The sequence below is a fragment of the Chenopodium album genome, chromosome 2, assembly GCF_948465745.1.
Source record: "Chenopodium album chromosome 2, dcCheAlbu1.1, whole genome shotgun sequence".
Classification (NCBI taxonomy): domain Eukaryota; kingdom Viridiplantae; phylum Streptophyta; class Magnoliopsida; order Caryophyllales; family Amaranthaceae; genus Chenopodium; species Chenopodium album.
The window spans coordinates 2,004,059-2,025,502 of NC_137835.1; the positions used below are offsets into that span (position 1 = coordinate 2,004,059).

The 21,444-nt window shown below is 33.9% G+C and overlaps 5 protein-coding genes and 1 non-coding gene across 6 annotated transcripts; 2 read left to right on the top strand and 4 right to left on the bottom strand.

Moving 5' to 3' along the window:
* The first annotated feature begins 1,321 nt into the window (after window positions 1-1,321).
* On the top strand, window positions 1,322-2,889 carry LOC145592565 (uncharacterized protein At3g28850-like). Its single transcript, XM_081649068.1, has one exon. The coding sequence runs from the start codon at window positions 1,454-1,456 to the stop codon at window positions 2,609-2,611; it is 1,158 nt and encodes a 385-aa protein (XP_081505194.1). The 5' UTR covers window positions 1,322-1,453; the 3' UTR covers window positions 2,612-2,889.
* A 1,789-nt stretch (window positions 2,890-4,678) lies between these two features.
* LOC145605973 (aspartic proteinase nepenthesin-1-like) lies at window positions 4,679-6,025 on the top strand. Its single transcript, XM_081662047.1, has one exon. The coding sequence runs from the start codon at window positions 4,679-4,681 to the stop codon at window positions 6,023-6,025; it is 1,347 nt and encodes a 448-aa protein (XP_081518173.1).
* A 1,641-nt stretch (window positions 6,026-7,666) lies between these two features.
* Window positions 7,667-13,234, bottom strand: LOC145605984 (uncharacterized). The gene is made up of 10 exons (XM_081662056.1): window positions 13,175-13,234; window positions 11,260-11,366; window positions 11,040-11,090; window positions 10,844-10,954; window positions 9,322-9,441; window positions 9,057-9,230; window positions 8,652-8,960; window positions 8,415-8,531; window positions 8,190-8,319; window positions 7,667-7,945 (listed from the first exon to the last, which is right to left on the bottom strand). Exons 1-10 carry the CDS (start codon window positions 13,232-13,234, stop codon window positions 7,667-7,669), a joined length of 1,458 nt encoding a protein of 485 aa, XP_081518182.1.
* Window positions 13,235-14,767: 1,533 nt separating this feature from the next.
* LOC145605994 (uncharacterized) lies at window positions 14,768-15,250 on the bottom strand. Its single transcript, XM_081662062.1, has one exon. The coding sequence runs from the start codon at window positions 15,248-15,250 to the stop codon at window positions 14,768-14,770; it is 483 nt and encodes a 160-aa protein (XP_081518188.1).
* Window positions 15,251-16,326: 1,076 nt separating this feature from the next.
* Window positions 16,327-16,398, bottom strand: TRNAC-GCA (transfer RNA cysteine (anticodon GCA)). The gene has a single exon. It is a non-coding gene; the product is annotated as a tRNA-Cys (tRNA).
* Window positions 16,399-18,161: 1,763 nt separating this feature from the next.
* LOC145592575 (DCD domain-containing protein NRP-B-like) lies at window positions 18,162-21,031 on the bottom strand. Its single transcript, XM_081649078.1, has 5 exons — window positions 20,139-21,031; window positions 19,334-19,434; window positions 19,064-19,147; window positions 18,763-18,873; window positions 18,162-18,640 (listed from the first exon to the last, which is right to left on the bottom strand). The coding sequence occupies exons 1-5, from the start codon at window positions 20,842-20,844 to the stop codon at window positions 18,599-18,601; spliced, it is 1,044 nt and encodes a 347-aa protein (XP_081505204.1). The 5' UTR covers window positions 20,845-21,031; the 3' UTR covers window positions 18,162-18,598.
* Window positions 21,032-21,444: the final 413 nt, after the last annotated feature.

The following is a 21,444-nucleotide window of genomic DNA, read 5'->3' on the forward strand; positions in this document are numbered from 1 at the left end:
GAGGTGGTTTTAAGGGGGTTTCGAGTGGAGGAAGAAGTTTCATGGGTTTTCGAGTGTCGCCGGAAAACGAGAATACGAGGGGGAAAGGGAATCGGCGGCGAAGGGGGAAGGGGAATCGGCGGCGAAGGGGGAGGGGGAATCGGCGGCGAGGGGGTGGTTGTTGGGATTGTGATGGTCGTGGCCGGAATTGGGAGGGGTTTGGCTGGGTTTATTTTTTATTTTTAATTTGGTTTATTTTTATTATTTTTTTAATCACTGAAATTGTGACACGTGTCACTTTAACAAAAAAAAAAACAAAAAAACCCATTTAACCGGTAACCGGTATTTGGGATTGAAGAAAAAAAATAACCCCCAAAGTTCGGATTATTCCAGAATAATCTAAAGTTGGGATTATTGTAGCAAAATTCATGAAAGTTGGGATATTTTTTCTAATTTTTCCAAAAAAAAAGGATAGAGGGAGTATATGTTCAAGCTAGCTAGATCTATTTTCATTAAAATAAATTTCCTTTTGATTTTTTTTTTTTTTTTTTTTTTAAGGAACTACCTTTTAATTATTTAATTGAGGGTTAAGTAGCTAATAAAAATGAAGTCAATCCGAAATAAATTATATGTCACTAATTATCTACGGAGTATTGAAATTACAATATGAACGCTTTTAGAGGGTGTAATTTAATACACTTGTAAGCCATTTAAAGCCACTAAGCACCAAAACTAGTAGAACCACTTATCTAAGTAAGCTTAGCCAAATATGTCAATAAATATGTGTAACGTGTGATAGATTATAGATGTGTCCTTTCTGATAACTACCACGTTGGTGTTATAGCCACTAATACAAACCCCTTGTTTGATTATTCCAATCAACATCAATCTTAAATTATATCAACAATCTACTATAGTATAATTTATTATTAGTATATGAAATAGTTAATAGATTAGAAAGGAATTACATTAACTAGGTACTTAAATATTGTTCCATTCTTCTTATTTTTAAAATCAATATATTAAGGGCATGTTCTGATTTAATGAGTTGAGCTGAGCTGAACTGAATTAAAATGATAAGAGTTGAATTGAACTGAACTGAATTGAATAGAATTGAAATGAATTGTTTATGAGATAAAAAAATTAGGAATTGAACTGAATTGAAATGAAAATAAGTTGAAGAGAACATACCCTAAAAATAATGGAACAATGTTTAAGGGATGGGAGGGAATACGTTGCAAGTATAATATTACAGAATATAAGAACAAAGAGAAATACTTGGCTAGCTTATAACCATTCATCTACCACCCACACGTGCCACATTTTAAGCCCACATGAGTCGCCCCTTATAGATAAAACCATCTCCTCCCATGCAATAACAACCCCCTCTTTTCCCAACTTAATTAAAAAAGGAAAATCAAAAAGAAAAACAAAAATTCTCCAATAATTAATTTTTCTTAAGTGAGGAGAAATTATGGGGTGTGCATCATCTAAGAAAGTAGATGGTACAACCCCGTATATCTACCGTCCACCACCATCAAGTTTCGCGGTTTTCGACATCAACGCCATTGAAGAGCCTTGGCTTAAGCTTGATAATGCCGCACAAATAAATGATCAGAAGAAATCTTCGCACGTCCCAGCTCACGTGCTTGAGAAGCTCGACACGTTTGAGAAGGATGCCTCTGACGGGCCTCGCACGTGGGAGGAGGTCAGCAAGGAATTGTTGGAAGAAAATCTCAAGAAGCCAGCCGCAGCCGCCGACCCGAAGCCCGACCCGAAGCCGAATCCAGGCCCGAACCCGGGTATTCAGAAGAACTTCTCGTTTCACACGCTTGAGGAGTTGGAGACTAAGAAGTACGATGATACGAAGCAGATGAAAGCTGAGTCGACTCAGGACGAGTCATCGGGGAATAACGAAGCGAAGAAGCAGCTGAATCGGTTGAGGAAGTCGGGGTTGACCCGGGACGAGTCGGAGTCGCTGGAGGTTCCGGTTCCGATTTCGAGTAAGGTTGGCGGGTCTTTGAAGGCCAATCCATTTATATTAAGAGACAGGTTAGAGAAGGAAAAGGAAGGAAAAGAAGCTGTGTTTGATAAGATAATGAAGAGTAAAAGGGACCCACTTAGTGACTTTCCCGAGATATGCCCTCCTGGTGGAGCCCACTTAGTGGTGCTCTATACGACGTCGTTGGGTGGAGTAAGGAGGACTTTTGAGGATTGTAACCGAGTTAGGATGATCCTAGAGAATCATCGTGTCGTGTTTGATGAACGGGACGTGTCGTTACACGCCCCGTTCCTAGGGGAGTTGAAGGAGTTAGTGAGCAACGGGGACGGGGCAGGGGCAGGAGTCCCTAGCCCCGTTCCCGTGCCGAGGTTGTTTGTGAAGGGGAGATATTTAGGAGGGGCGGAGGAGGTGGTGGAGCTAAACGAGTCGGGGCGACTTGGGAGGATAATGAGTTCGGCACGAGTAGAGCGGGGGCTAGGTTGGCAAGGATGTGAAGGGTGTGGTGGGGCAAGGTTTGTGCCTTGTATGGAATGTGGAGGGAGTTGCAAGATGATAGTTGGAGATGAGAAGGAAAGGTGTCCCAAGTGTAATGAAAATGGGTTGGTTCATTGTCCTCTTTGCCACAAGTGAAGTCAAAAGCTAAGAGTGTTAAAGATTTCAAGAACAAATGTTTAGATTACAATTAATCTTTTAATTACTACTAGTTTGATCGAGAGAGTGCAACAACATATTAATTAGATTGCCTACTCTTTACATAAGGTTTTTTTTTTTTTTTTTTGAGAACACTTTACATAAGTATTATTACCAATATGTTGTAATATGTAGGTGTGTTAAATTGAGTATCTCTTGTATTTTGTCATTTTCATACGGAGTGCTCGTAACTTCGTAAGTCTTAACCATTTTGTTTATATGAATCCACTCATCCAATTGTAAAAAAACAAATGAAACTAAACAAAATGAACTTTACTAAAATAGTGGTTCATACAACATCAAATGTTACATACTCACGTGTCACCTCCATAATATTAGTTTTCACGCTTTTATATCTTTTTTCCTAAATAAAAGATTTATTAATTCTTTGTAAGAATAACACTCTACTATTCGAATATTGCAAAATTTTTATACTTGTCTATATATGAGCGTCAAATATTACACAAAATTGTGATATGAGAAATATATATATAGCAACAAATTATACTTTTTTTTAACAATATACTATAAAATCCGTCGTATAGTCATACCACAAGATATGATTTTATATTTTATATGCTATAAAGTCAATATTCTAATAAATAATACTCCATATCTTTTAAAAGTTTCTTGAAAAAAAAATAATAAACCGTAAAATTATGTCATGCGAATTTTTAAATTTAGGGTCTGTTCACTTTAGCTTAATTTCAGTCCAGTTCAGCTCCAATCAATTCACTTCAGTTCAGTTCAGCTTCTAATTTCCTTCTTTCATAAAATATTTATTTCAGCTCTATTCATTTCAATTCAGCTTCAATCAACTCAATTTAGTAAATATGAGCATGTCCTTAATCAATTTTTTATGGTTCTAACATATACTCGTGATATGTTTTGGTTTGAACGACGCATTAGTGTAACGTAGGTGGGGTTTGAAATATTTAAAAAATAAAATAAAAAATTCCTTCATTTTGGCGAGTTTCAATTATTACAATAGCTATTAAAAAAACCTCTTTTATATACATCTTGGTGTTTAATTAATTTATTTATTTTCTCATTTGATATATTTTATATTTGTCTCATTTTAAAATTTTAAAGTGTGTGTCCAAAAAAAAAAAAAAAAAAAAGTGACCAAAAAATATCAGTGAATGCACCTTGCACCCAAGCATAGTGAAAACGAAGATCATACATGTAAATACTTTTGTACGAGTATTAAAGAAAAGATAGGAATGGAGAAAGTATATGGTTTATTAGATTGTAGTGGGTGTGAGAAGAGAAAAATACTACAAGATGTCAACAAAAAAAAAAAGTGATGCTATTAAAATAAAACGGAGTGAGTAAATAATGCATACAACGAGGCAATAACCACATGAAAAAAATGAAAATTCAAAAATAACAAAGGGATTAAATTGATAATTTGATACATATTACTCTCTCCGTTTCATAATGTTAATCTCATATACTATTTTGGACGTTTCAAAAATATCTACCCATATTGAATATGTTACATTTTTAATTTAATTTATTTGGAAATAATTGATTGTGGATTGATGACATAGATTTAAGTAAGGAAATCTCTACCTTGAATTATGCAATTATGACTTCCAAAAAAAATTAAAAAACTTAAATAATGTAAACTAATTATAAATTATTTTGTCAGATTTCAAATATTTTTCTTTTTCTTATTTTATGTGATCGATTCCATATGGGAATAACATTATGAAATGGAGGGAAACCTATAATTAATGTATTGATTTTTAAACTTTTAATATAAATATTATTTCCTTTTCTAACCATGATTCTTGATGATATATATAGTATCGGAGCAATTTAAAGGATCCAATGAGTAAATGAGATAATTAAGTGATTAATTGACATTCATAACATGCAATCACACAAGATATATGGCATTAAATGTTGCCTTTTGATTTGCTTATAAAAGATGTTACATAGTTTGGAACAATCAAGTTGATTGAATTTTTCTTTGTTCTAAAATAAAAAGTTGATTGACTAATGGTGAAAATAATCTCTTTTCTCTTATTCTCATTACTCCAAATCTCCTTGGCAATATCATCATCTCCTTCTCCTACTTCACTTACAAATATCAACAATGGCCTTTCCTTTGAAATAATTCACCGTTACTCCCTCGAATCGCCTCGTGTTGATGATAATTCACCAACAAACCACATCGACAACAACGAAAGGTTCAAAAGACTTGTATCATTGGATATGAATAGCCTAGACTCGTTTTTATACGCCGTAAAGGTTGGCATAGGCAACTTTGACGAGTCTCCTTCCTACAAGCCATACTATTTGCGGTTAGACACGTCGAGACCATTTATATGGACCCAATGCGATGGGTGCACCCAATGCTTCCCACAAAGCGAACCACTTTACCCCAAAAGCCGGTCCAAGTCCTACAACCCTATACCCTGTGCCGACCCTCGTTGCACCCAACGTGTTTGTAATCTCAAAAACTGCGGTTATAGTACCCAACTTACGGAGGAATCCAGTGGTGAATTAGCCACTGAAACATTCACTACTTTCGATAACAGCAACATATCACTCACTTTTGGATGTGGTCTTGAGAACCACATCAATCATACCAACAACAATGATGATAATAATTCAATAATTTCCGGGGTTTTGGGATTAAGTAATGGCAGTCTATCGGTGGTGAGTCAGATCAACACTGCCTACGGTCTACCTCGGCGCTACTCGTACTGCCTTCAGCCATTCAGCAGTAGTACTAATAGTAATGCTGTCCCTATGCAGCTGCGGTTGGGAGTCAACAACGACACAATCAGTGAAAGTGGTCTTAAAGGTGCCGTGATAGACACCATTGGCATTGTGCGAGGCAACTTGGCAATACATGTGAGTTCCATGAGTGTTAACAATAACAGGCTTAAACTTCCACCAGTTACATTCATTGATCGCGTTGTGATTGACACAAGTGCTGCGATCACCCACCTTAATGAAGTGGCATATGTAGCCCTTAAGGCTGAGTTGGTGAAAATCTTGTCGAATTATAAGGGTATAAGGCAGGTCCCTGGCATACTAGGCCTCGATCTTTGTTACGAGGGGGTGTTAGGAGAGGGTGAACATCTTCCCAATATAACATTCGCAACAGGTGGTCGATTTGTGAGTATGGATGGTGAATTTGTTGTGCAGCCTGAGGGTGTGTTTTACCGCAGTAAGAGTGAAAAGAGCGGCCAAGATGTGTTCTGTTTGGCTATGGTGCAGAGTTCTAATGGGTATACTATCTTTGGTGCATACCAACAAGTTAATAAGCTTATCATCTATGACTTGGAAGATTTTCAATTGCTTTATAAGGACCAAGATTGTTCCCAATTTAATTAATACCTTGTTTATTTGGTTGTGCTCTTCAATTGTTGCTTAATAAATTCATCTTTTAGGAATTGCCATCAAAAAATTTAAAGAATAAATATTGGGACTGTGTTATTATTATTACTAGGTTAGATCCCGTGCCATGCACGTTGATTTTTTTTTTTTTTTTATTGATTGAGAAATATTATAATCATAAATTAGTCAAGAAATAATAAAAGTATGTGATATGTTAATTTGATATTTGCAATTTTAATTGTAGCTTCCAATACACAACTAAAACAAAGTAGAAAAAAATCTTTATTGTAAAATAGATCACTAATTATTTAAAAATATTGATTTTTGGTATATATTGCCCAATTTTTATTAGAAAGATTTGCGAATAAATCTTTTATTTTAAATATAATAAGTATTACGTGTCAATATGGAATATGTACAAAATAAAATGATTTGTTTCCCTGATTAAAATATTTTTTTTAAAAAAAAATTAATTAAGGACACACCAGGAGATGACACGTGTCATCGCTGATGTGTCTTTTAGTATATAGTATTGATTATTATTATTATTATTATTACAACTACTTCATATTATTGTTATTATAGTTGTGGTCAACAATTACCAATCCAAATAGAGAGTGAGGAATAACTCATGTGGTTAGAGCTCCCCTCCTGGTTTCAGGTGATCTTGGGATCGATTCTCATCACATGCTCTTGTGGCTCTGTAAATACCAAAAAAAATTACCAACCCAAATTCTTGCAAAGGAGTAACGTGCTATGATGAGTTAATAAGTGTTGGAGTTATTAGTTCTAACTCAAATAAATAAGATTAATTTGTTATTCACAGTGCAATAATTTGGGCCATAGTCGTCAATGCAATAAATTGTGCATGTGTCACGGATAAATAACATTGATTTGTTGTTATTACCAGAACTACTTCCTCAATTTAAGCCTTGTTGGCTAGTTGTTGCCTACCCTTTAATTGTCCTCTCACTAATTAACTCTTTTATAGCCCTATAATCTCTCCATAAAATATTATGTTTTTCATTATAATATTTCATTTTTGTCGGGAATTCATAATTTCCAAATACGATGTAGTGTATATATATGGCACTCCGTAATCTCTATTCTTTCTCATTCACTTACCTGCCAACCCGTCGTTCCTCTTCGTACAAGTCATCATTCATGTAGATTTGTCACACATATTTTTTGTTACGGATCTTTAACAATTTCGTATTTTTAAAAATAAAAAACAGTGTTGATAAGTTGAAAGAGAGGGTGTTGTACCATATTTTTTGTTTCGGTCGCTATATAAATCTTGGAGAAATAAGGGGAAGGACGTAGTTCGTGAAGCTTGGGGTGGTGTAGCTGACGAGAATGCAAACAAGTAGTTGGTGAACAAGTGCAGTAAAATGTTGGATATATTAAAAGGTGTATAACAACAGAGTAAATTTTATAAAATAGACGAATCATAATTATTCGAGTAAACAAGAATAACTTACACATGTACTATTATCGAACAGAGGTATGAATCTTACATAAATACTGAATTACATAGCTTCTTCCTAAACTCCTAATATGTAACAAAACAGAATATGTGATGGCAAGTATAAGTAATAACCTAGTAACTGTTTATATACACACAAGACCGAACTAAATCTAGAGATGCTTTTTTCCTTTTGGAATTTTCTTGTTTAAACTCTTAACTGGACCTTCTAGCCTTATATAATCATACATTAGTCCACTAAACGGACTGTCGGCTATTGCTTGGGTCAAAAATATAATGTTGTGGCCGACTTGAAACAAAGAGCCTGGCATATTCACCTCAATCAGACGGTACATCCCGTGGATTTGATGCCCGGCAATGGCCAGATCATCACCGATAATTCCTGTGCTGAATATAGGCTCGGAGTTTATATCAGGGTCGTTTATTCTAACCTGTGTATTTAACAAACATAAGCAAATTGTTTTTACAAAGTTTCAAGATCAAATGTTAGAATGATATGTACACTAATTGGATGTGTTAGGAGGTACTCCTCCACCTTATAAAGTGAAACCATCTCTCCTCTTTCACCATTGTGGAACACTCATAAGTGGGCTACAATGGGTTTCAACCAGATGAATGAGTACAAATAAAGAATTCATTAAGTAGAACGACTATGCAATGTATTAGAGATCTCACCTGAAGATGAGCATTATTGGCAGAGGCCAAAGCCAGCCACAAAGTATAATTCTCCCCTGCTTCCGGCACACTAGCCAGTGAAAATGCCACCTGCCATGTGGTTTTCTGGTATGTGCCATCAATCATTCGCCTACAAATCAAAGTCACAAAAGGCATATCAAACAAAACCAAGGGAATAAACAATCACAATTTACTATACAGTTTTAAGAGTACAATCTTAATTACCTTGGCACATGAGCAAAAAACCAGTCTGTTTTATAATCACTCACACCAATGAAGAAAACGATATCTTGGTTGGGATACCGGTCAGTATACCTATCCCAAAGACCGTACTGCCTGAATCTGTTTAAACAGAAAGTACAGGTGTCTTTAGTTTATTAACCTTACATAGTTACATTTATCAGTAGGTAAGTTACTAGTACCATAAAAGTCTTTTAACTTGAAACAGAAAGGTGAATTTACTTGTTCACTTGATCATGAAGAAAAACTTGGTTAGTATAGTTTGGATTTGGGTCTGGGATAAAGAACTCAGCAGCGCTACGGTCAGGGATCCCAATCTCCCAAATGGTGGGGCCAGTTCTAGGTGGACTAAACACAACTTCACCAATACTCTGGTGCAATCCTCCTGCAGTTATCCAAACTATGTTACCATGAATACTCGAAAAATAAAACAAATTCAAAGGCTTATGATTAGCTTGAAGAATTGAAAGATATCCATCCATGGACTTTGAGGTCTTTTGACTCCATGGCATATTGAGCACTGTCATCAACCTACAATGCAGTTTTAAAGGAGGAAGTGGTCACTGGTCAGGTCACTAATCAAGTGAGTAAGTGGATACCCAGTCCATGACTTATTTTAACAGTTACATTGGTAATTGCATTTGTTTAGAGTAGTAAAGGTGTACCTGTCCTTTTAGCTTAGGGTCTTTCGGATTTGTCAAGAAGACAGTGCTGTTATCGGCTAGCCATTCACCGCCTTTGATATCCGTCAAAGTCGGCATTACCTTCTGAAGACTGTCTGAGACCGCCATGTAAGTGAACCTAAACCAAATCATAAAACAGAAAACTTAGATGAATAGCATAATAAACAATTAATTAAGTATGAATTCAGATTATTATTACGAAATATTACTTATCCTGATCAAGTAAATAAGTAGCTCCTACTCCGATAAGTTCAACCGGTGCAGCGAAAAATACGTGATCGAACGTGTCATAAGAGTAGAACCCTGAGCTTCCACGGAGCAATATGTACCTAGAATCCAAAAATGTAAAGAACATACATTAAGTTTCCTCAATGTGGCTGTTAATAACTACTTCAGCCGTCAGTGCGTGGTGTTGTTTTGGTGTGTTTTTCAATCTCTCTGTTTTTGTAGTTCTTGCTTTTGTGTGTTAGACTGTTAGAGAAGAGGTATTATTGCAGCTGTGTTTCCTTTGCTTTATTCCAGTTTAAGCGAATTCCTTTCCTTAGTTGGTTTGGTAACAATGGATTTTATGGAAGGGGATCTTTTGTTGAGGTTTGGTGGTATGTAGTTGTTTTCTTGCTTGGGTTTGTTTTGGCTTTGTATTAGTTTGGTTCCTCTGGTTCGTGAATTTGACAAAGCGGAAGGATGTACAAGTTTCAGATTTTAGGGGGTGGGCTGGTATGCTACCATGGGTGTTATGGGCAGTAGTTTGTAGGAGGACAATACTTATGTTTGGTTGTTTAAATTCTTCTTCATTTTTTTTTTTTTTTTTTTTTTTTTTTTGGTTGGAGAAGAATATTTTTAATGGACTTGGTCTAAAAGTAAGTAGTTTCTTAGCTTTTACTTTGAGACCTTTGAAGATGGAAGACGAGAATGGGGTCTCAATTTCCAAGACCTTCCATTTGCGTATATTTTATCTTTTCGAATGATTGGTAAGGAGTATGTATGTTACTTTTTCTTGTTCGAGGGTTGCAATCCCCATTTTGAAAGGACGGAGGAATGCTTCACAATTAACAATGGTTAATTCTGTTTTTAAGTCTTTGTTTTGTTTAGCAATAATAGAGGTTACCATTGTTTTGTTTAACCTATATTTGAAGGAGGTACTTCAAGAGTCCTAACAAGTTTAAATCTAGGATGCCCAACAATATGGGTATCATGTCAAGAGGTCAAGCGACCTTTGTGGAGAGAATGAGTATGGGTTCCCAATCTTACTTGGCTTTAGGCCATTGGGACAACTCATTGAGTTACGAGCTTCAACTCTCCCCCACACATGGTTTGCAATCCTCAGTCGGTAGTAGTTCCTTTCTTCCACTACTTCCATTAAAGTTTCGACTCCATCTCTATGCACGAGTTCCTCCTCAATGGCGATGTCATATTCTTACTTTTACTTCCCTTTGTTGTTCTTTGACCTCAAGAAGCACAAGTAAATGGTTTTTTGCAAGTTATTGCAGGTACAGAATCTTTTGCAAAATCCATCCGTGTCACTAAAGGCTTGGCCCCTAAGCATGTTGTTTACCACAAATCTCTCTTGCTTTAAGTTTAGTAGCTATGTTGGTTTGGTTTGTTGCAGTTATTTCCATTTAATTTGTTTCCTTTAAACTTTGTAATTGTGTTTCAATTTATTTATGAAGTTCACTTTGTCTAACAAAAAAAAAAAATAGTGTTATTAGGTGTAGTTATAGTTATAGTTACCTCACTTCAATCAGCAGGCTAGGTAAGGGTGGAACACAGCACGTTCTCTCGAAGGAGATCTCTACTTTATTTTCATTCTGCTCCTTAATGCTGAAGGAGTCTCCCAAAATACTGCACAAGTTAAACCTATAGAGTGAGGCTAACAATACTTCTCGAATAATGTTAAATCATTATTAAGTTAAGAAAGATATGATACCGTTCTGGTAAAGGATAACCACCCTCTAGGTGATTCAAGTGCCAGAATGACCTGCAGAAACATGTTTAGTAAAGCTCATGAAAATTGATCAAAGAATACAAAAATCTAAGTTGCGTACTTAAAAAATAAGGAGTAATATTTATTAATTAAATTATGTTTTAATAACAAAAACAAGTATGTGAATAAGAGAGCGAGTATAGGGCACATCATGACTTACTACCTTTCATTTTCATCGAGTAAATTACTCGATCCATAAAACTGCAAGCTGTTCATAAAACCTTCTGGTAGTGAGAAGGTCACCGTTATGATAGAGTTGTCTAATATCACCTGCAAAATACTATTAGTTAAAATTCCATAATGCCCACAAATATAGAGTTAATGATGGTACAATTAGTTAGAATAATACTCATAGATAACATATGATTTTCAGGGTTAATTTGTCAAAATTAAATCTAAACATTGGGGTTTTCTTTATAGAAATATTTCCCACTAATAGTTCTCCCAAAAATGTATAGAATCACATCATTAAATATTACTTATTCGTATGTCATTAGAACGCAACTAAAAACATAGCAATACACAACAGATTAATTAAATCATCTAATAAGAGAAACAACTTAAGTACTTATTTAAGATTTCAATTTCACACTTCATAATTTGGAATAGCTTAAAGCCTTAAACCATAGGGATAAATATTAAAGTAATTATTCAAATAGAATAAATGAGGTTGAAACAAACACAAGTGTATTCAGGAGTCCACTTCATAAGATTTGTCGAGGTGAATCGGCCTTGAAATGATCCCACAATCGTTTGATGATCTAAGAATAGTACAGTCAAACTCCCGGGGCCAGACAGATGCCCCAGGGACCTTACACTTCTGAGTCTCTTGGACGACAACAATTAACCTAGGGTATACTAGTTGATTCTCGTAGCCTAAATAGTGGGCATGTTATAACCATTGAATCCCACAGTCTAATGGCTTAGCTTCTTAGACTCAATTAATTAAGATTCTACTTAAAATCATCCAAAAGTAGTGGAGTAGCCAAAACGGCCTTACATTCATTCTCATCAACCAAACTAGTAACAATTTTTAATAGAAGATAGTAAGATACTCATCTTAATTAAAACCAAACCAACCAAACTAGTAACAATTTCTAATAGAAGATAGTAAGATACTTATCTTAATTAAAACCAAACCAACCAAACTAGTAACAATTTCTAATAGAAGATAGTAAGATACCCATCTTAATTACACCAAACCAAGTCACCCATTATATACTATACATCTTAACATACGACCAATATAAACAAGATAAAGTCATCACATTTGATCAATGTATTCCATATAACAGTATACAAGTTTATCAAACCCTGAAATCAGAATTTAAAGTATTTAATCATACTAAATCAATACATAACATAGGTGACAAATAAATCAGCTAAAAGCCAACATAAAGGGGCTTAAGTAATTCCTTGACCAACGACCTTTAATCACCCAACAATTTCACAAAATGTATACATTATACTCGTATTATAATATTGATACTGACACATATCAATATAGGGCCTGTTCATATTTACTGAACTGAACTGAACTGAATTGAATTGAACTGAACTGAACTGAACTGATTGGAGCTGAACTGAACTGAACTGAACTGAACTGAACTAAGCTGAAATGAATATTTTATGATAGAGGGAAATTAAGAGCTGAACTGAACTGAACTGAACTAATTGGAGCTGAACTGAACTGAACTGAACTGAACTGAATTGAACTGAATTAAACTGAAAATAAGTAAATATGAACAGACCCATACTCTATTTAAGATAAAGCGTAATAGATTAAGCATAATAACACTATTTCCGTCTCACGACACACTCACATGTAACAGTATAAAATTTCCAGTTTTACACCCATATATATTTTTTTTTTTTTGAAACCACGTTTAGTACCATATATGAAACCATCAAATAAGTTGTGCTATCTATTGTAAACAAATAAAATAAAATAAAATAAAATAAAGTTGCTACATAGTCCTGATAGAGAATATCCATAGAATATTCCCATCCTAGGTTTATCCATATAAGTTGCCATATAATTTATTCATCAAATTAATTAAATTTAATTACATAATTACCTCATTTGTACTCTCATTGAAAGTAACAGTAGGAGGAGGTTGGTAGCCTCCATCTACCATCACAATCAAGCACAAATGAACAAAAAACGCATGTTTGATGTCTCGTACTTGGCAACTCAAGTTGCGGAGTTTAAAACCCTGAAACAAAGGAAGAATTTTTGTCTAGTTTAAAACTCAACTCAGTCAAAAAAAAATGATGCTAGCTAAAGGCAAAAATTGATCTTAATAATTTTTGTATTATTATAAAATTTTATTTTTAACTTCAAATAAACGAGATTGGACTAACTTGAAGGTTATTGCAAGTGTGTTACATACGGTACGTGGTTACATACCTTTGGCAACAAGATGGCTCGTGGTTTGCGGGCTTTTCTAGTGTGACGAACTGAAGTTTAGCACATTAATTCTTCAATGGCGAAAAACTAAGCCCAAATTTATAGAGATAAGTAAGGAAAGAAGAGAGAGAAAGTGAAGGAAAATTAATTATGATAACATTAATTGAATAAAGCTTATATCAGAGTATTTATACATGCATGAGGGTATTATTACAACAATCACCTGTCTATAACAGCAGTTATATGCTACCATTCCCCCCCCCCCCCCTCCCAAAAAAAAAAAAGATTAATGGCATACACAATCCTATTTATGTGTTTGATTGAACAATGGAATACACAATCCTATATATGTATTTGATTGAACAATGGAATACTTTATCCTCAAGAAGTTCTATTATTGTCTAAAGTGCTCAACTAGATCGTTAATATATAGAGATGTATGTTTGTTATTTCTGATTGATAACTAATACGTACTATAAGTTTATTAGTTTGTTTGTGAGCATCAGCTACACTATTATTCACTTGTCTATAAATATGACAAAACGTAAAATTATCAAAATAACTGGAAATAAAAATAAAAATCACTCTAACAACTTAACAATCATTGTTCCTAGAAAGGAACCGTCTCTTATCCGTATAAAGAGATCATATGTATGTTTGTTGTCATACTCCTTTGTTAGTTTGTTGCGAGTAATACGTAACGGAGGGAGTAGTTGATATGTAATGTAAGTTTAGTTTGTTTGTGAACGTCTCTTATTCCTACCTTCTCTTCATGTAGAGATGCAAGTTTATTTGTTATTTGTGGTTGATAAATAATGTAAGTTCAGCTTGTTTGGGTATTAAAAATTAAAATAAATGGTGCAAGTGTAACTAACAAATTTCCTTGTTTTTTAACAAATGCACGCAACAATTTTTGCCTTATACATTTGCCAATAAGCTAAAAATTAATACGAAGTATAAATTTAACATACCCTCTAAATCTCTAATACTTGTTGTAGTAGTATACATTGAGTCAACATTTAATCACGTGAAAAAAAAAAAAAAAAAAAAAAAAAAAAAAAGTCACAAGGTTCTTGTTTTGCCGTTTTGGAGTCCAATTAATAAACTACGTCGTACATAATTAGTAAATTATTATAAACACAATCTTTAAAGTGAGTCCAATATATATGACCCACAAAATCAAAAGCCTCCATAACATAACATAAAATAAAAAAATTTAAAAAAAAAAACACAAAAAAACAAAAATAAGATAAACAGAGCATCAACAAGCAGTTAGCCTCCGGGGAGTCACCGGACTTTTAAACCCCGCCGCAATCAAAGCCATTGATCGCCGCCTTAAACTCCTTTCCGGCGACTTCTCCGACGACTTCGCAGCCGATCTCATCATTTGAATCAAGGCTTCTGCATTATTCCCCGACATCATTTCCTCCAACTCTTTACTATCAATCGCCATTTTCACCCGCCAAACACCATTTCCTTTCGAAGGCAAAACCTCAAACGCAGCGTTTTGATCCTTCCTGAAGCTCGTAGACTCACTCGACAACCCTGTTTCGGATAAACTCTTGCTACTAGACACCCCAAATGGTAGTAGATAGTAAACTTGACCATTAATAAGAAGTTCATCTTCGAACAATGGCAATGTAAGGTGACCCTTTTGATAGATGCCGTAACCCGGGAAATCATCGAGAACTTCTTGAGCTAGTTTCGGACCATTGATTTCGATAACCCGACCCGAATCCGTCATTATTCGGACATTGGTGTGAGTTTTGTTACATGTTGATGATGAACTTCTTAAAGAACAATTACCCATTTTCTAATATTTTTTGGATTTATGGTTAAGTTGATAAATGGAAGAAAAAAGAGGGTGGCATTTATATAAAGGATGAAAAATAGGAAATTGCAAATTGAGAGTCACGAGAAAGAGAAAATTGAGGGTAGATGTTCAAGGATTAGGGAGTCAAAATTAATTTGAAAATTAGTGCGGCGCTAATTTAAAATTAAAATTTATGCAAGTATCGACCGTTGTAGGGGACAGATGAACAGAGGAAGGTAGTTTAACTTCACCTATGCTATAATTACAACTTTATCCTTGGGATGTGCAAGATATAACTTTATGCTTGGAACCTAGTACTTTCAATACTTAATTATGCTTATTTAGGTGCTTTATTTGCCCACGTAACTAATTTTTATAATCAAATATTATAATCAACAATAGGTGTTGTAATGTAGGGTTTGTTTTATTTGTGAAAGTGAAAATAAAAATTAAGAAAGTGTATATGACTCTTAATAACAAAATTAATCAATGTACAAGTATAATATGGGTTAGACAAAGTGTTTTCGTTACAACCCCATCTTTTGTAAGGTATTGTCTGATTCGGTGTATATTGCGTAGTTACTTTAATTTATTGAAATGAAATTATGAGTAAAGAAGAAAAGCGATGTGTTAGGGATTTTATAGATTTATACTTATAAAGGATTAAACGGTATTTTCATCGTACTAGGTCTTATGTACTTGTCTATATATATATCGTCAAACACTCTTTATTGAGGATGAGCCTTATTTCCCAAATACTCTTACTATGTTATAAATTAAAGGACTCTATGATCCCAAAACCAATCTCTAAATATTACACCATATATATAAACTTTTTTTAATGAGATGGATGATTTAAATCATTTGTTGAAATTCAAATATCATTGAACTCTAATGTTTTGTTGATTGTATAATAGGAAGTATAATTTACATTATTGTGTTGATATTATTCATAAACAGTATTGCGTAAGATTAGCTTAGAATCTTCAAAAAAAAAAAAAAAAAAAAGGGCCCAACCGGGTTCGAACCGGTGACCTCTTGATCTGCAGTCAAATGCTCTACCACTGAGCTATGGACCCTTGTGTGAATAATTGTTCCTCAAATTAAGATATAAACGTATTAATGAGGTTGAACTTTACAATTACCGCTTACTACTTTTATTTTTCACCACATCTAAAAGATTCGTTGAAAGCTGAGTCCTTCAATATTTGATCAGTTCTCTTAATTTAATTTTTAAGAAAATAACCAATAGCTGGAATTGTAGGGGAAAAAACACACACTTATGCATAATTTTAAACTTTATTTTGGAGTTTACATATATTAGATATATGAATATTCCTAGTTTCCTTCACTAACATAGTTACACCGTACATATTTGTGTTTGAGGACAAAAACTTCATTTGGCTTTTAGAAGCTCAATTGACAAGAGTTGCCAACTTAACATAATTAAGATATACCGTGTAACAATTTGAATAATAAACGAACTGAAATCAAGCACATCAAAGTTTGGATAACTAAAACTCTGTAGGAAATTTAATATGAGCTCGATCAAAATATTAAGTTCAACTAAACTTATTACGTTTGAGTGTTTGACGTCTACAAAGATAACTTCAACTAAAACTAATCTTCCTAAAAATTGATATAATACTCTTATTATGTGATTATGAAAATGCATATTGAAGGAAAGATTAGTCCCATAGTTTTAAATAAACCAAGTTTTGCTAGTCGTTGCCCTAAGATTGCATTGGATTTTCTTTAATACAAGTATGTCATTTTTCGTAGACTATGATTAGTAGATATTTAGTAGAAAACAATAAATTCATGGATAATAGTCCAAATTATGAAATAATCAAAGTTTGAATATGACCCTCAAGATTTGAATAAGTTGCAGCGTATAATTGAAGAGTTCCATTTAATAAACAATTGATAGTTCAACGTCAACCCAAATAGTGGTTAACAATTTAACATTGACTATTATGTTAAGTTATGCATTGGGTGGTAAACCCCTATCTTATCATAATTCCTAACTACTCTTTCAAATGCGTTAATACAACTTACTTCTTCACTTAGATATATTAGGTACAACAACAAACCTTTACTTTCAATTTACACAAAATAAATAGCGATGACTATAACTCATAACTCATAAGGAAAGTAGAAGCATCTCTACATCACTTAACAGAGGGATAGATTATTTTGAAAATAAAAAGAACGATATAGTGGATTGAGGACTAAAGCGTCATATGCATTATGCCCATGTTCAAATTCAACCATTAAAAGCATACAAAATATTTGTTAAAAAAACCATATATAGTGCACGCGATAATATTTTTGTTAAAATATGTGACATAAAAAAGTAGGATTGAATGATATGGATAAAAAAAAACATTGTTTTGAAAGGAATGGGGCTAAAGGGAATAGGGATTAAAAACCCCTTGTATTCTACCAAAGAAGGATCAGATTATCAAAAATAAAAAGAGATAATAAGTTTATTAATTTAACTTTTATCTCAATCTTATTTTCAAGAAAAAACCATTATACGCGTATGCCTAGTCAACTCGCCATTTCCACCAGTATACCTGTCAGTTGCCATCTCTAAATCCTTATTCTTTTGTCTTATCCCCATCTCATATATCATCAAACCTAGAGGAAGATGGAACTAAAGTATGTACAAAGTACCTCCAAAGCTTCAAAAAAAAAAAGAACCTCTATAGCTTCAAAGTCAATCACCAATTGTAAAAGTAGATCTACACAAGTACATATCCTCACGAAAAGAATCTCTCCTCTTTTCACCTGTACCCCAATTTTGTATTGAAAAACAATTAAAGGATAAACTAATCACTTAGCTTTAAAACAGCATATACCATATATCACTCATAATGAGTAAAAACCATAAAATTCCACTTATAGATAGGTTAGTACAATAACAGCACCAGCACCACCCGCTTTGTGGTAAGCCAGGCTCCATGAAAATCATTATTCGCAGCAGCTCGTATCATCATTCATATACGGAGTACTTCATACTTATTCCATAAATAGGAAGACATACAGGGGGTAGTGACATATCTACGCCAATTTTACAAAACGTATGTCACAGTCATTAACCATATACTACAAGTATATATATAAACAAACTTTCTGTCTCTGATAGTATGTGTCCTACGGTCTTCATACTCACCACACTGTATTACTATCTGTCTACTTAGTTCGGTCACTAATACTTTGTAGAATTGTATGATGTGTGCTGTATAGACGCCCCTGAACAAGGGTTGTGTTTTCTCAAGCCTTAGTCTCGTCAAATATATCCAGAAGGGAAAGAGCCTGCAAACACACAGCATAAGGATATCAGCTTAATAAGACCTCAATAGTTTTAGGATACATAGCTAAAATAAGAGCTCAATGCAAACACCTATCATGTTTGATAGGTAGTATTTAGTATTTACCTCTGGCACGCTTAACTCAAGGCGGAACTTGGGACCGTCATAGTGATGAAGGATTGGCCTGAAAGCATCCTCATCCAAAGGTTCACAAAGTTTCCTAGATTGAACTCTCACCTACAAGTAAATTCAGACGATAAGTACACAAACAAAATCACAGAACACCAGTGCTATCTTACTCTAAACTCATCAATACACACATATTTCATAATATAATCTTTCATCTACACAATAAAAATCTAGATAACAAGTAACCCACTATGCTACTAACTAACTTATGTAAGCGAAAATACAAACTGTAATCTACCTGAGCAGGAAACCGAGATTCGCCAGGGTTCTTTTTGTCCTCCCAAGCTGATGGATCAATGTTAGTCCCTCCAAAACTTGCAGCCTGTAACAATAAAATACATCATTAGCTCTCATTTTCCATTACCTAATCACACTCAAGTTGGTGAAAAACTGGTAAATCAAAAGTCATTTTCCTTCCTTAGAATAAGCTAATCTAAAGTTATGAGTAACATACAAGTCATAACTAACTACACCAACACTGAGTAAAGTAATTGAAAGTATGACTCACCTCATATATACCATGAAGCTGATGGGTAGAGTAGTTGTACAGAAACAGGGGTAGCCCTGGAGTTATCTGCCTCACCGAATCGCGGTAACGTGGCGGCAAACCTGTAAAAGTATTCGAAACACATGATCATCTTTCCCATTTCCAACCACTTCATAGATCATTTCTAACCATAATCATGTTTTACATTATATGTATAACTAAAACTACACGTAATTAATTGGAATCAACATATCAACATTTAAAATCAATCATTCAACAACATATTTGGATTTTAAGCATGATCTTATCTGATTTGCAAGTATGAACTACTCTTAATAATTAATTAATTGTAGAATTAAAACATCATATTTGTTGATTTATACGCATAATCTTATCTCATAAAAACGATTAGGAATCGTCAATAATTAAAGACAATTAATCAAATTCATTTAGCATCATCATACAAAAAGTTAGATGATAAATTCAAATTATAATATAGGAAGCATAGAAACCGAAAGCGTTTCGTGTTACATACTCCGTAAATTATAACTATTGCATAAAAAAAAACATGTCATGTACAATACAAGTCGCATAATTCCAATCTCTGAAATATCACACGCTTCCAATATAAATTAACCTAATATATACCCCTTTTAACATTCTAAATCATATACCATGCAAAATACAATTAAAATCAAATTAATTGAAATCAATAATCCCACCATTGACCGAACCTAAATCTTATAATAACACCGGGACAACGCACGGACTTAACAACTACGGGATGTAATAACAATAACAATAAGACGGGATGAGATTAACATACCAAAAAGATGCCGCTTGAGATTCTCCTCCATAGTATCATTATTGCAAACAAAGATATAACCACCAACAGTTTCATTTCTCGGAAGTGCTTCAGAAGGAGGTAAAGTCTTAAACCTCTTATCAACCCCACTTTTACTGTCACCATTATTACTGTTACTATCCTTATTGTTATTCTCCTTTTTTACCTCTTTATTCTTCTTCCCTTTTCCTCCTCCAATAATATCATCCCCTTTCAATGACACATTCTTGTGCCCCTTTAATCCAACATTATTATTATTATTATTGTTAATAACATTATTGTTATTATTATTAACCTTAACATTAAAATTCCTCAAAAATTGATCATTCTGATTACTGATATTTCCCATACTACCCTTTGAGTAAATCCCTTTGTTGAACCCGCCGTTGAGATTGATACCCGACCCGAAACCCGACCCGAGCTTCCAGCCATCGTTGAAGGAGTTGAAATCGGAGTTGTTAGGAAGAGGGGTGTTGTTGTTATTGACGAAATTACCCTTGGGCTTGGGATTGGGCTCGAGATTTCCGCCGACCCGAATATCGAAATTCCGGCGATCCTCTGTTTTCTTAGTGGGGTAAGAATTGACGCTCCAGATTGAATCGTTAAGAGAAAGATTGGCTAAATTTGAGGTGTGAACACGAAGTTCATCGCTGAATTGAAAGAATGATTGTTGATTATTGCTCTCCATGTGTTCGACGAAATGTCTCTGAGAAAATTAAAAAGGGGTTAATTAAAAAATTTCAAAGTAAAATTGTGGTTTTATTTATTTGGTGTATGATTTAAGAGAGAGAGTTAAGAAATGGGGGAAGATGGAAAATGGGATTATATATAGAGAGAGAAAAGGTTTTTTTTTGAGGAAAGTTCAAGGAAAATCAGTGAGATAACGTGTTAAGTTGTCAAAGGTAATGTAACTGTACATTTTTTGTGTTTTAGAGTGAATGTACACGGTCAATTAGTCTTCCGAGTTAAGAATAAGCATTAAATATATTGGATAAAGTAAATTTGTATATTTTATAAATAAAATTAATAACAATTTTACACATCACTATGTATAATTAATGCTAATTTAATTCCATTAGAAGAATACTAATTTATTATGGTTTTATCTAAATAGTCTTTTGTCAAAATGTCATGGGTAAAAAAAAGAAAAAAATTTGTATAAAAATGACATTTCGTACTTTATAGATCACTAAAAGGCTAGTCGTAATATTTAAGTTATTACAAGAAATTTTCTAATCACATAAATTGATTTTCTTAAATAGAAAAAAAATAGAAAACTCCATAATTA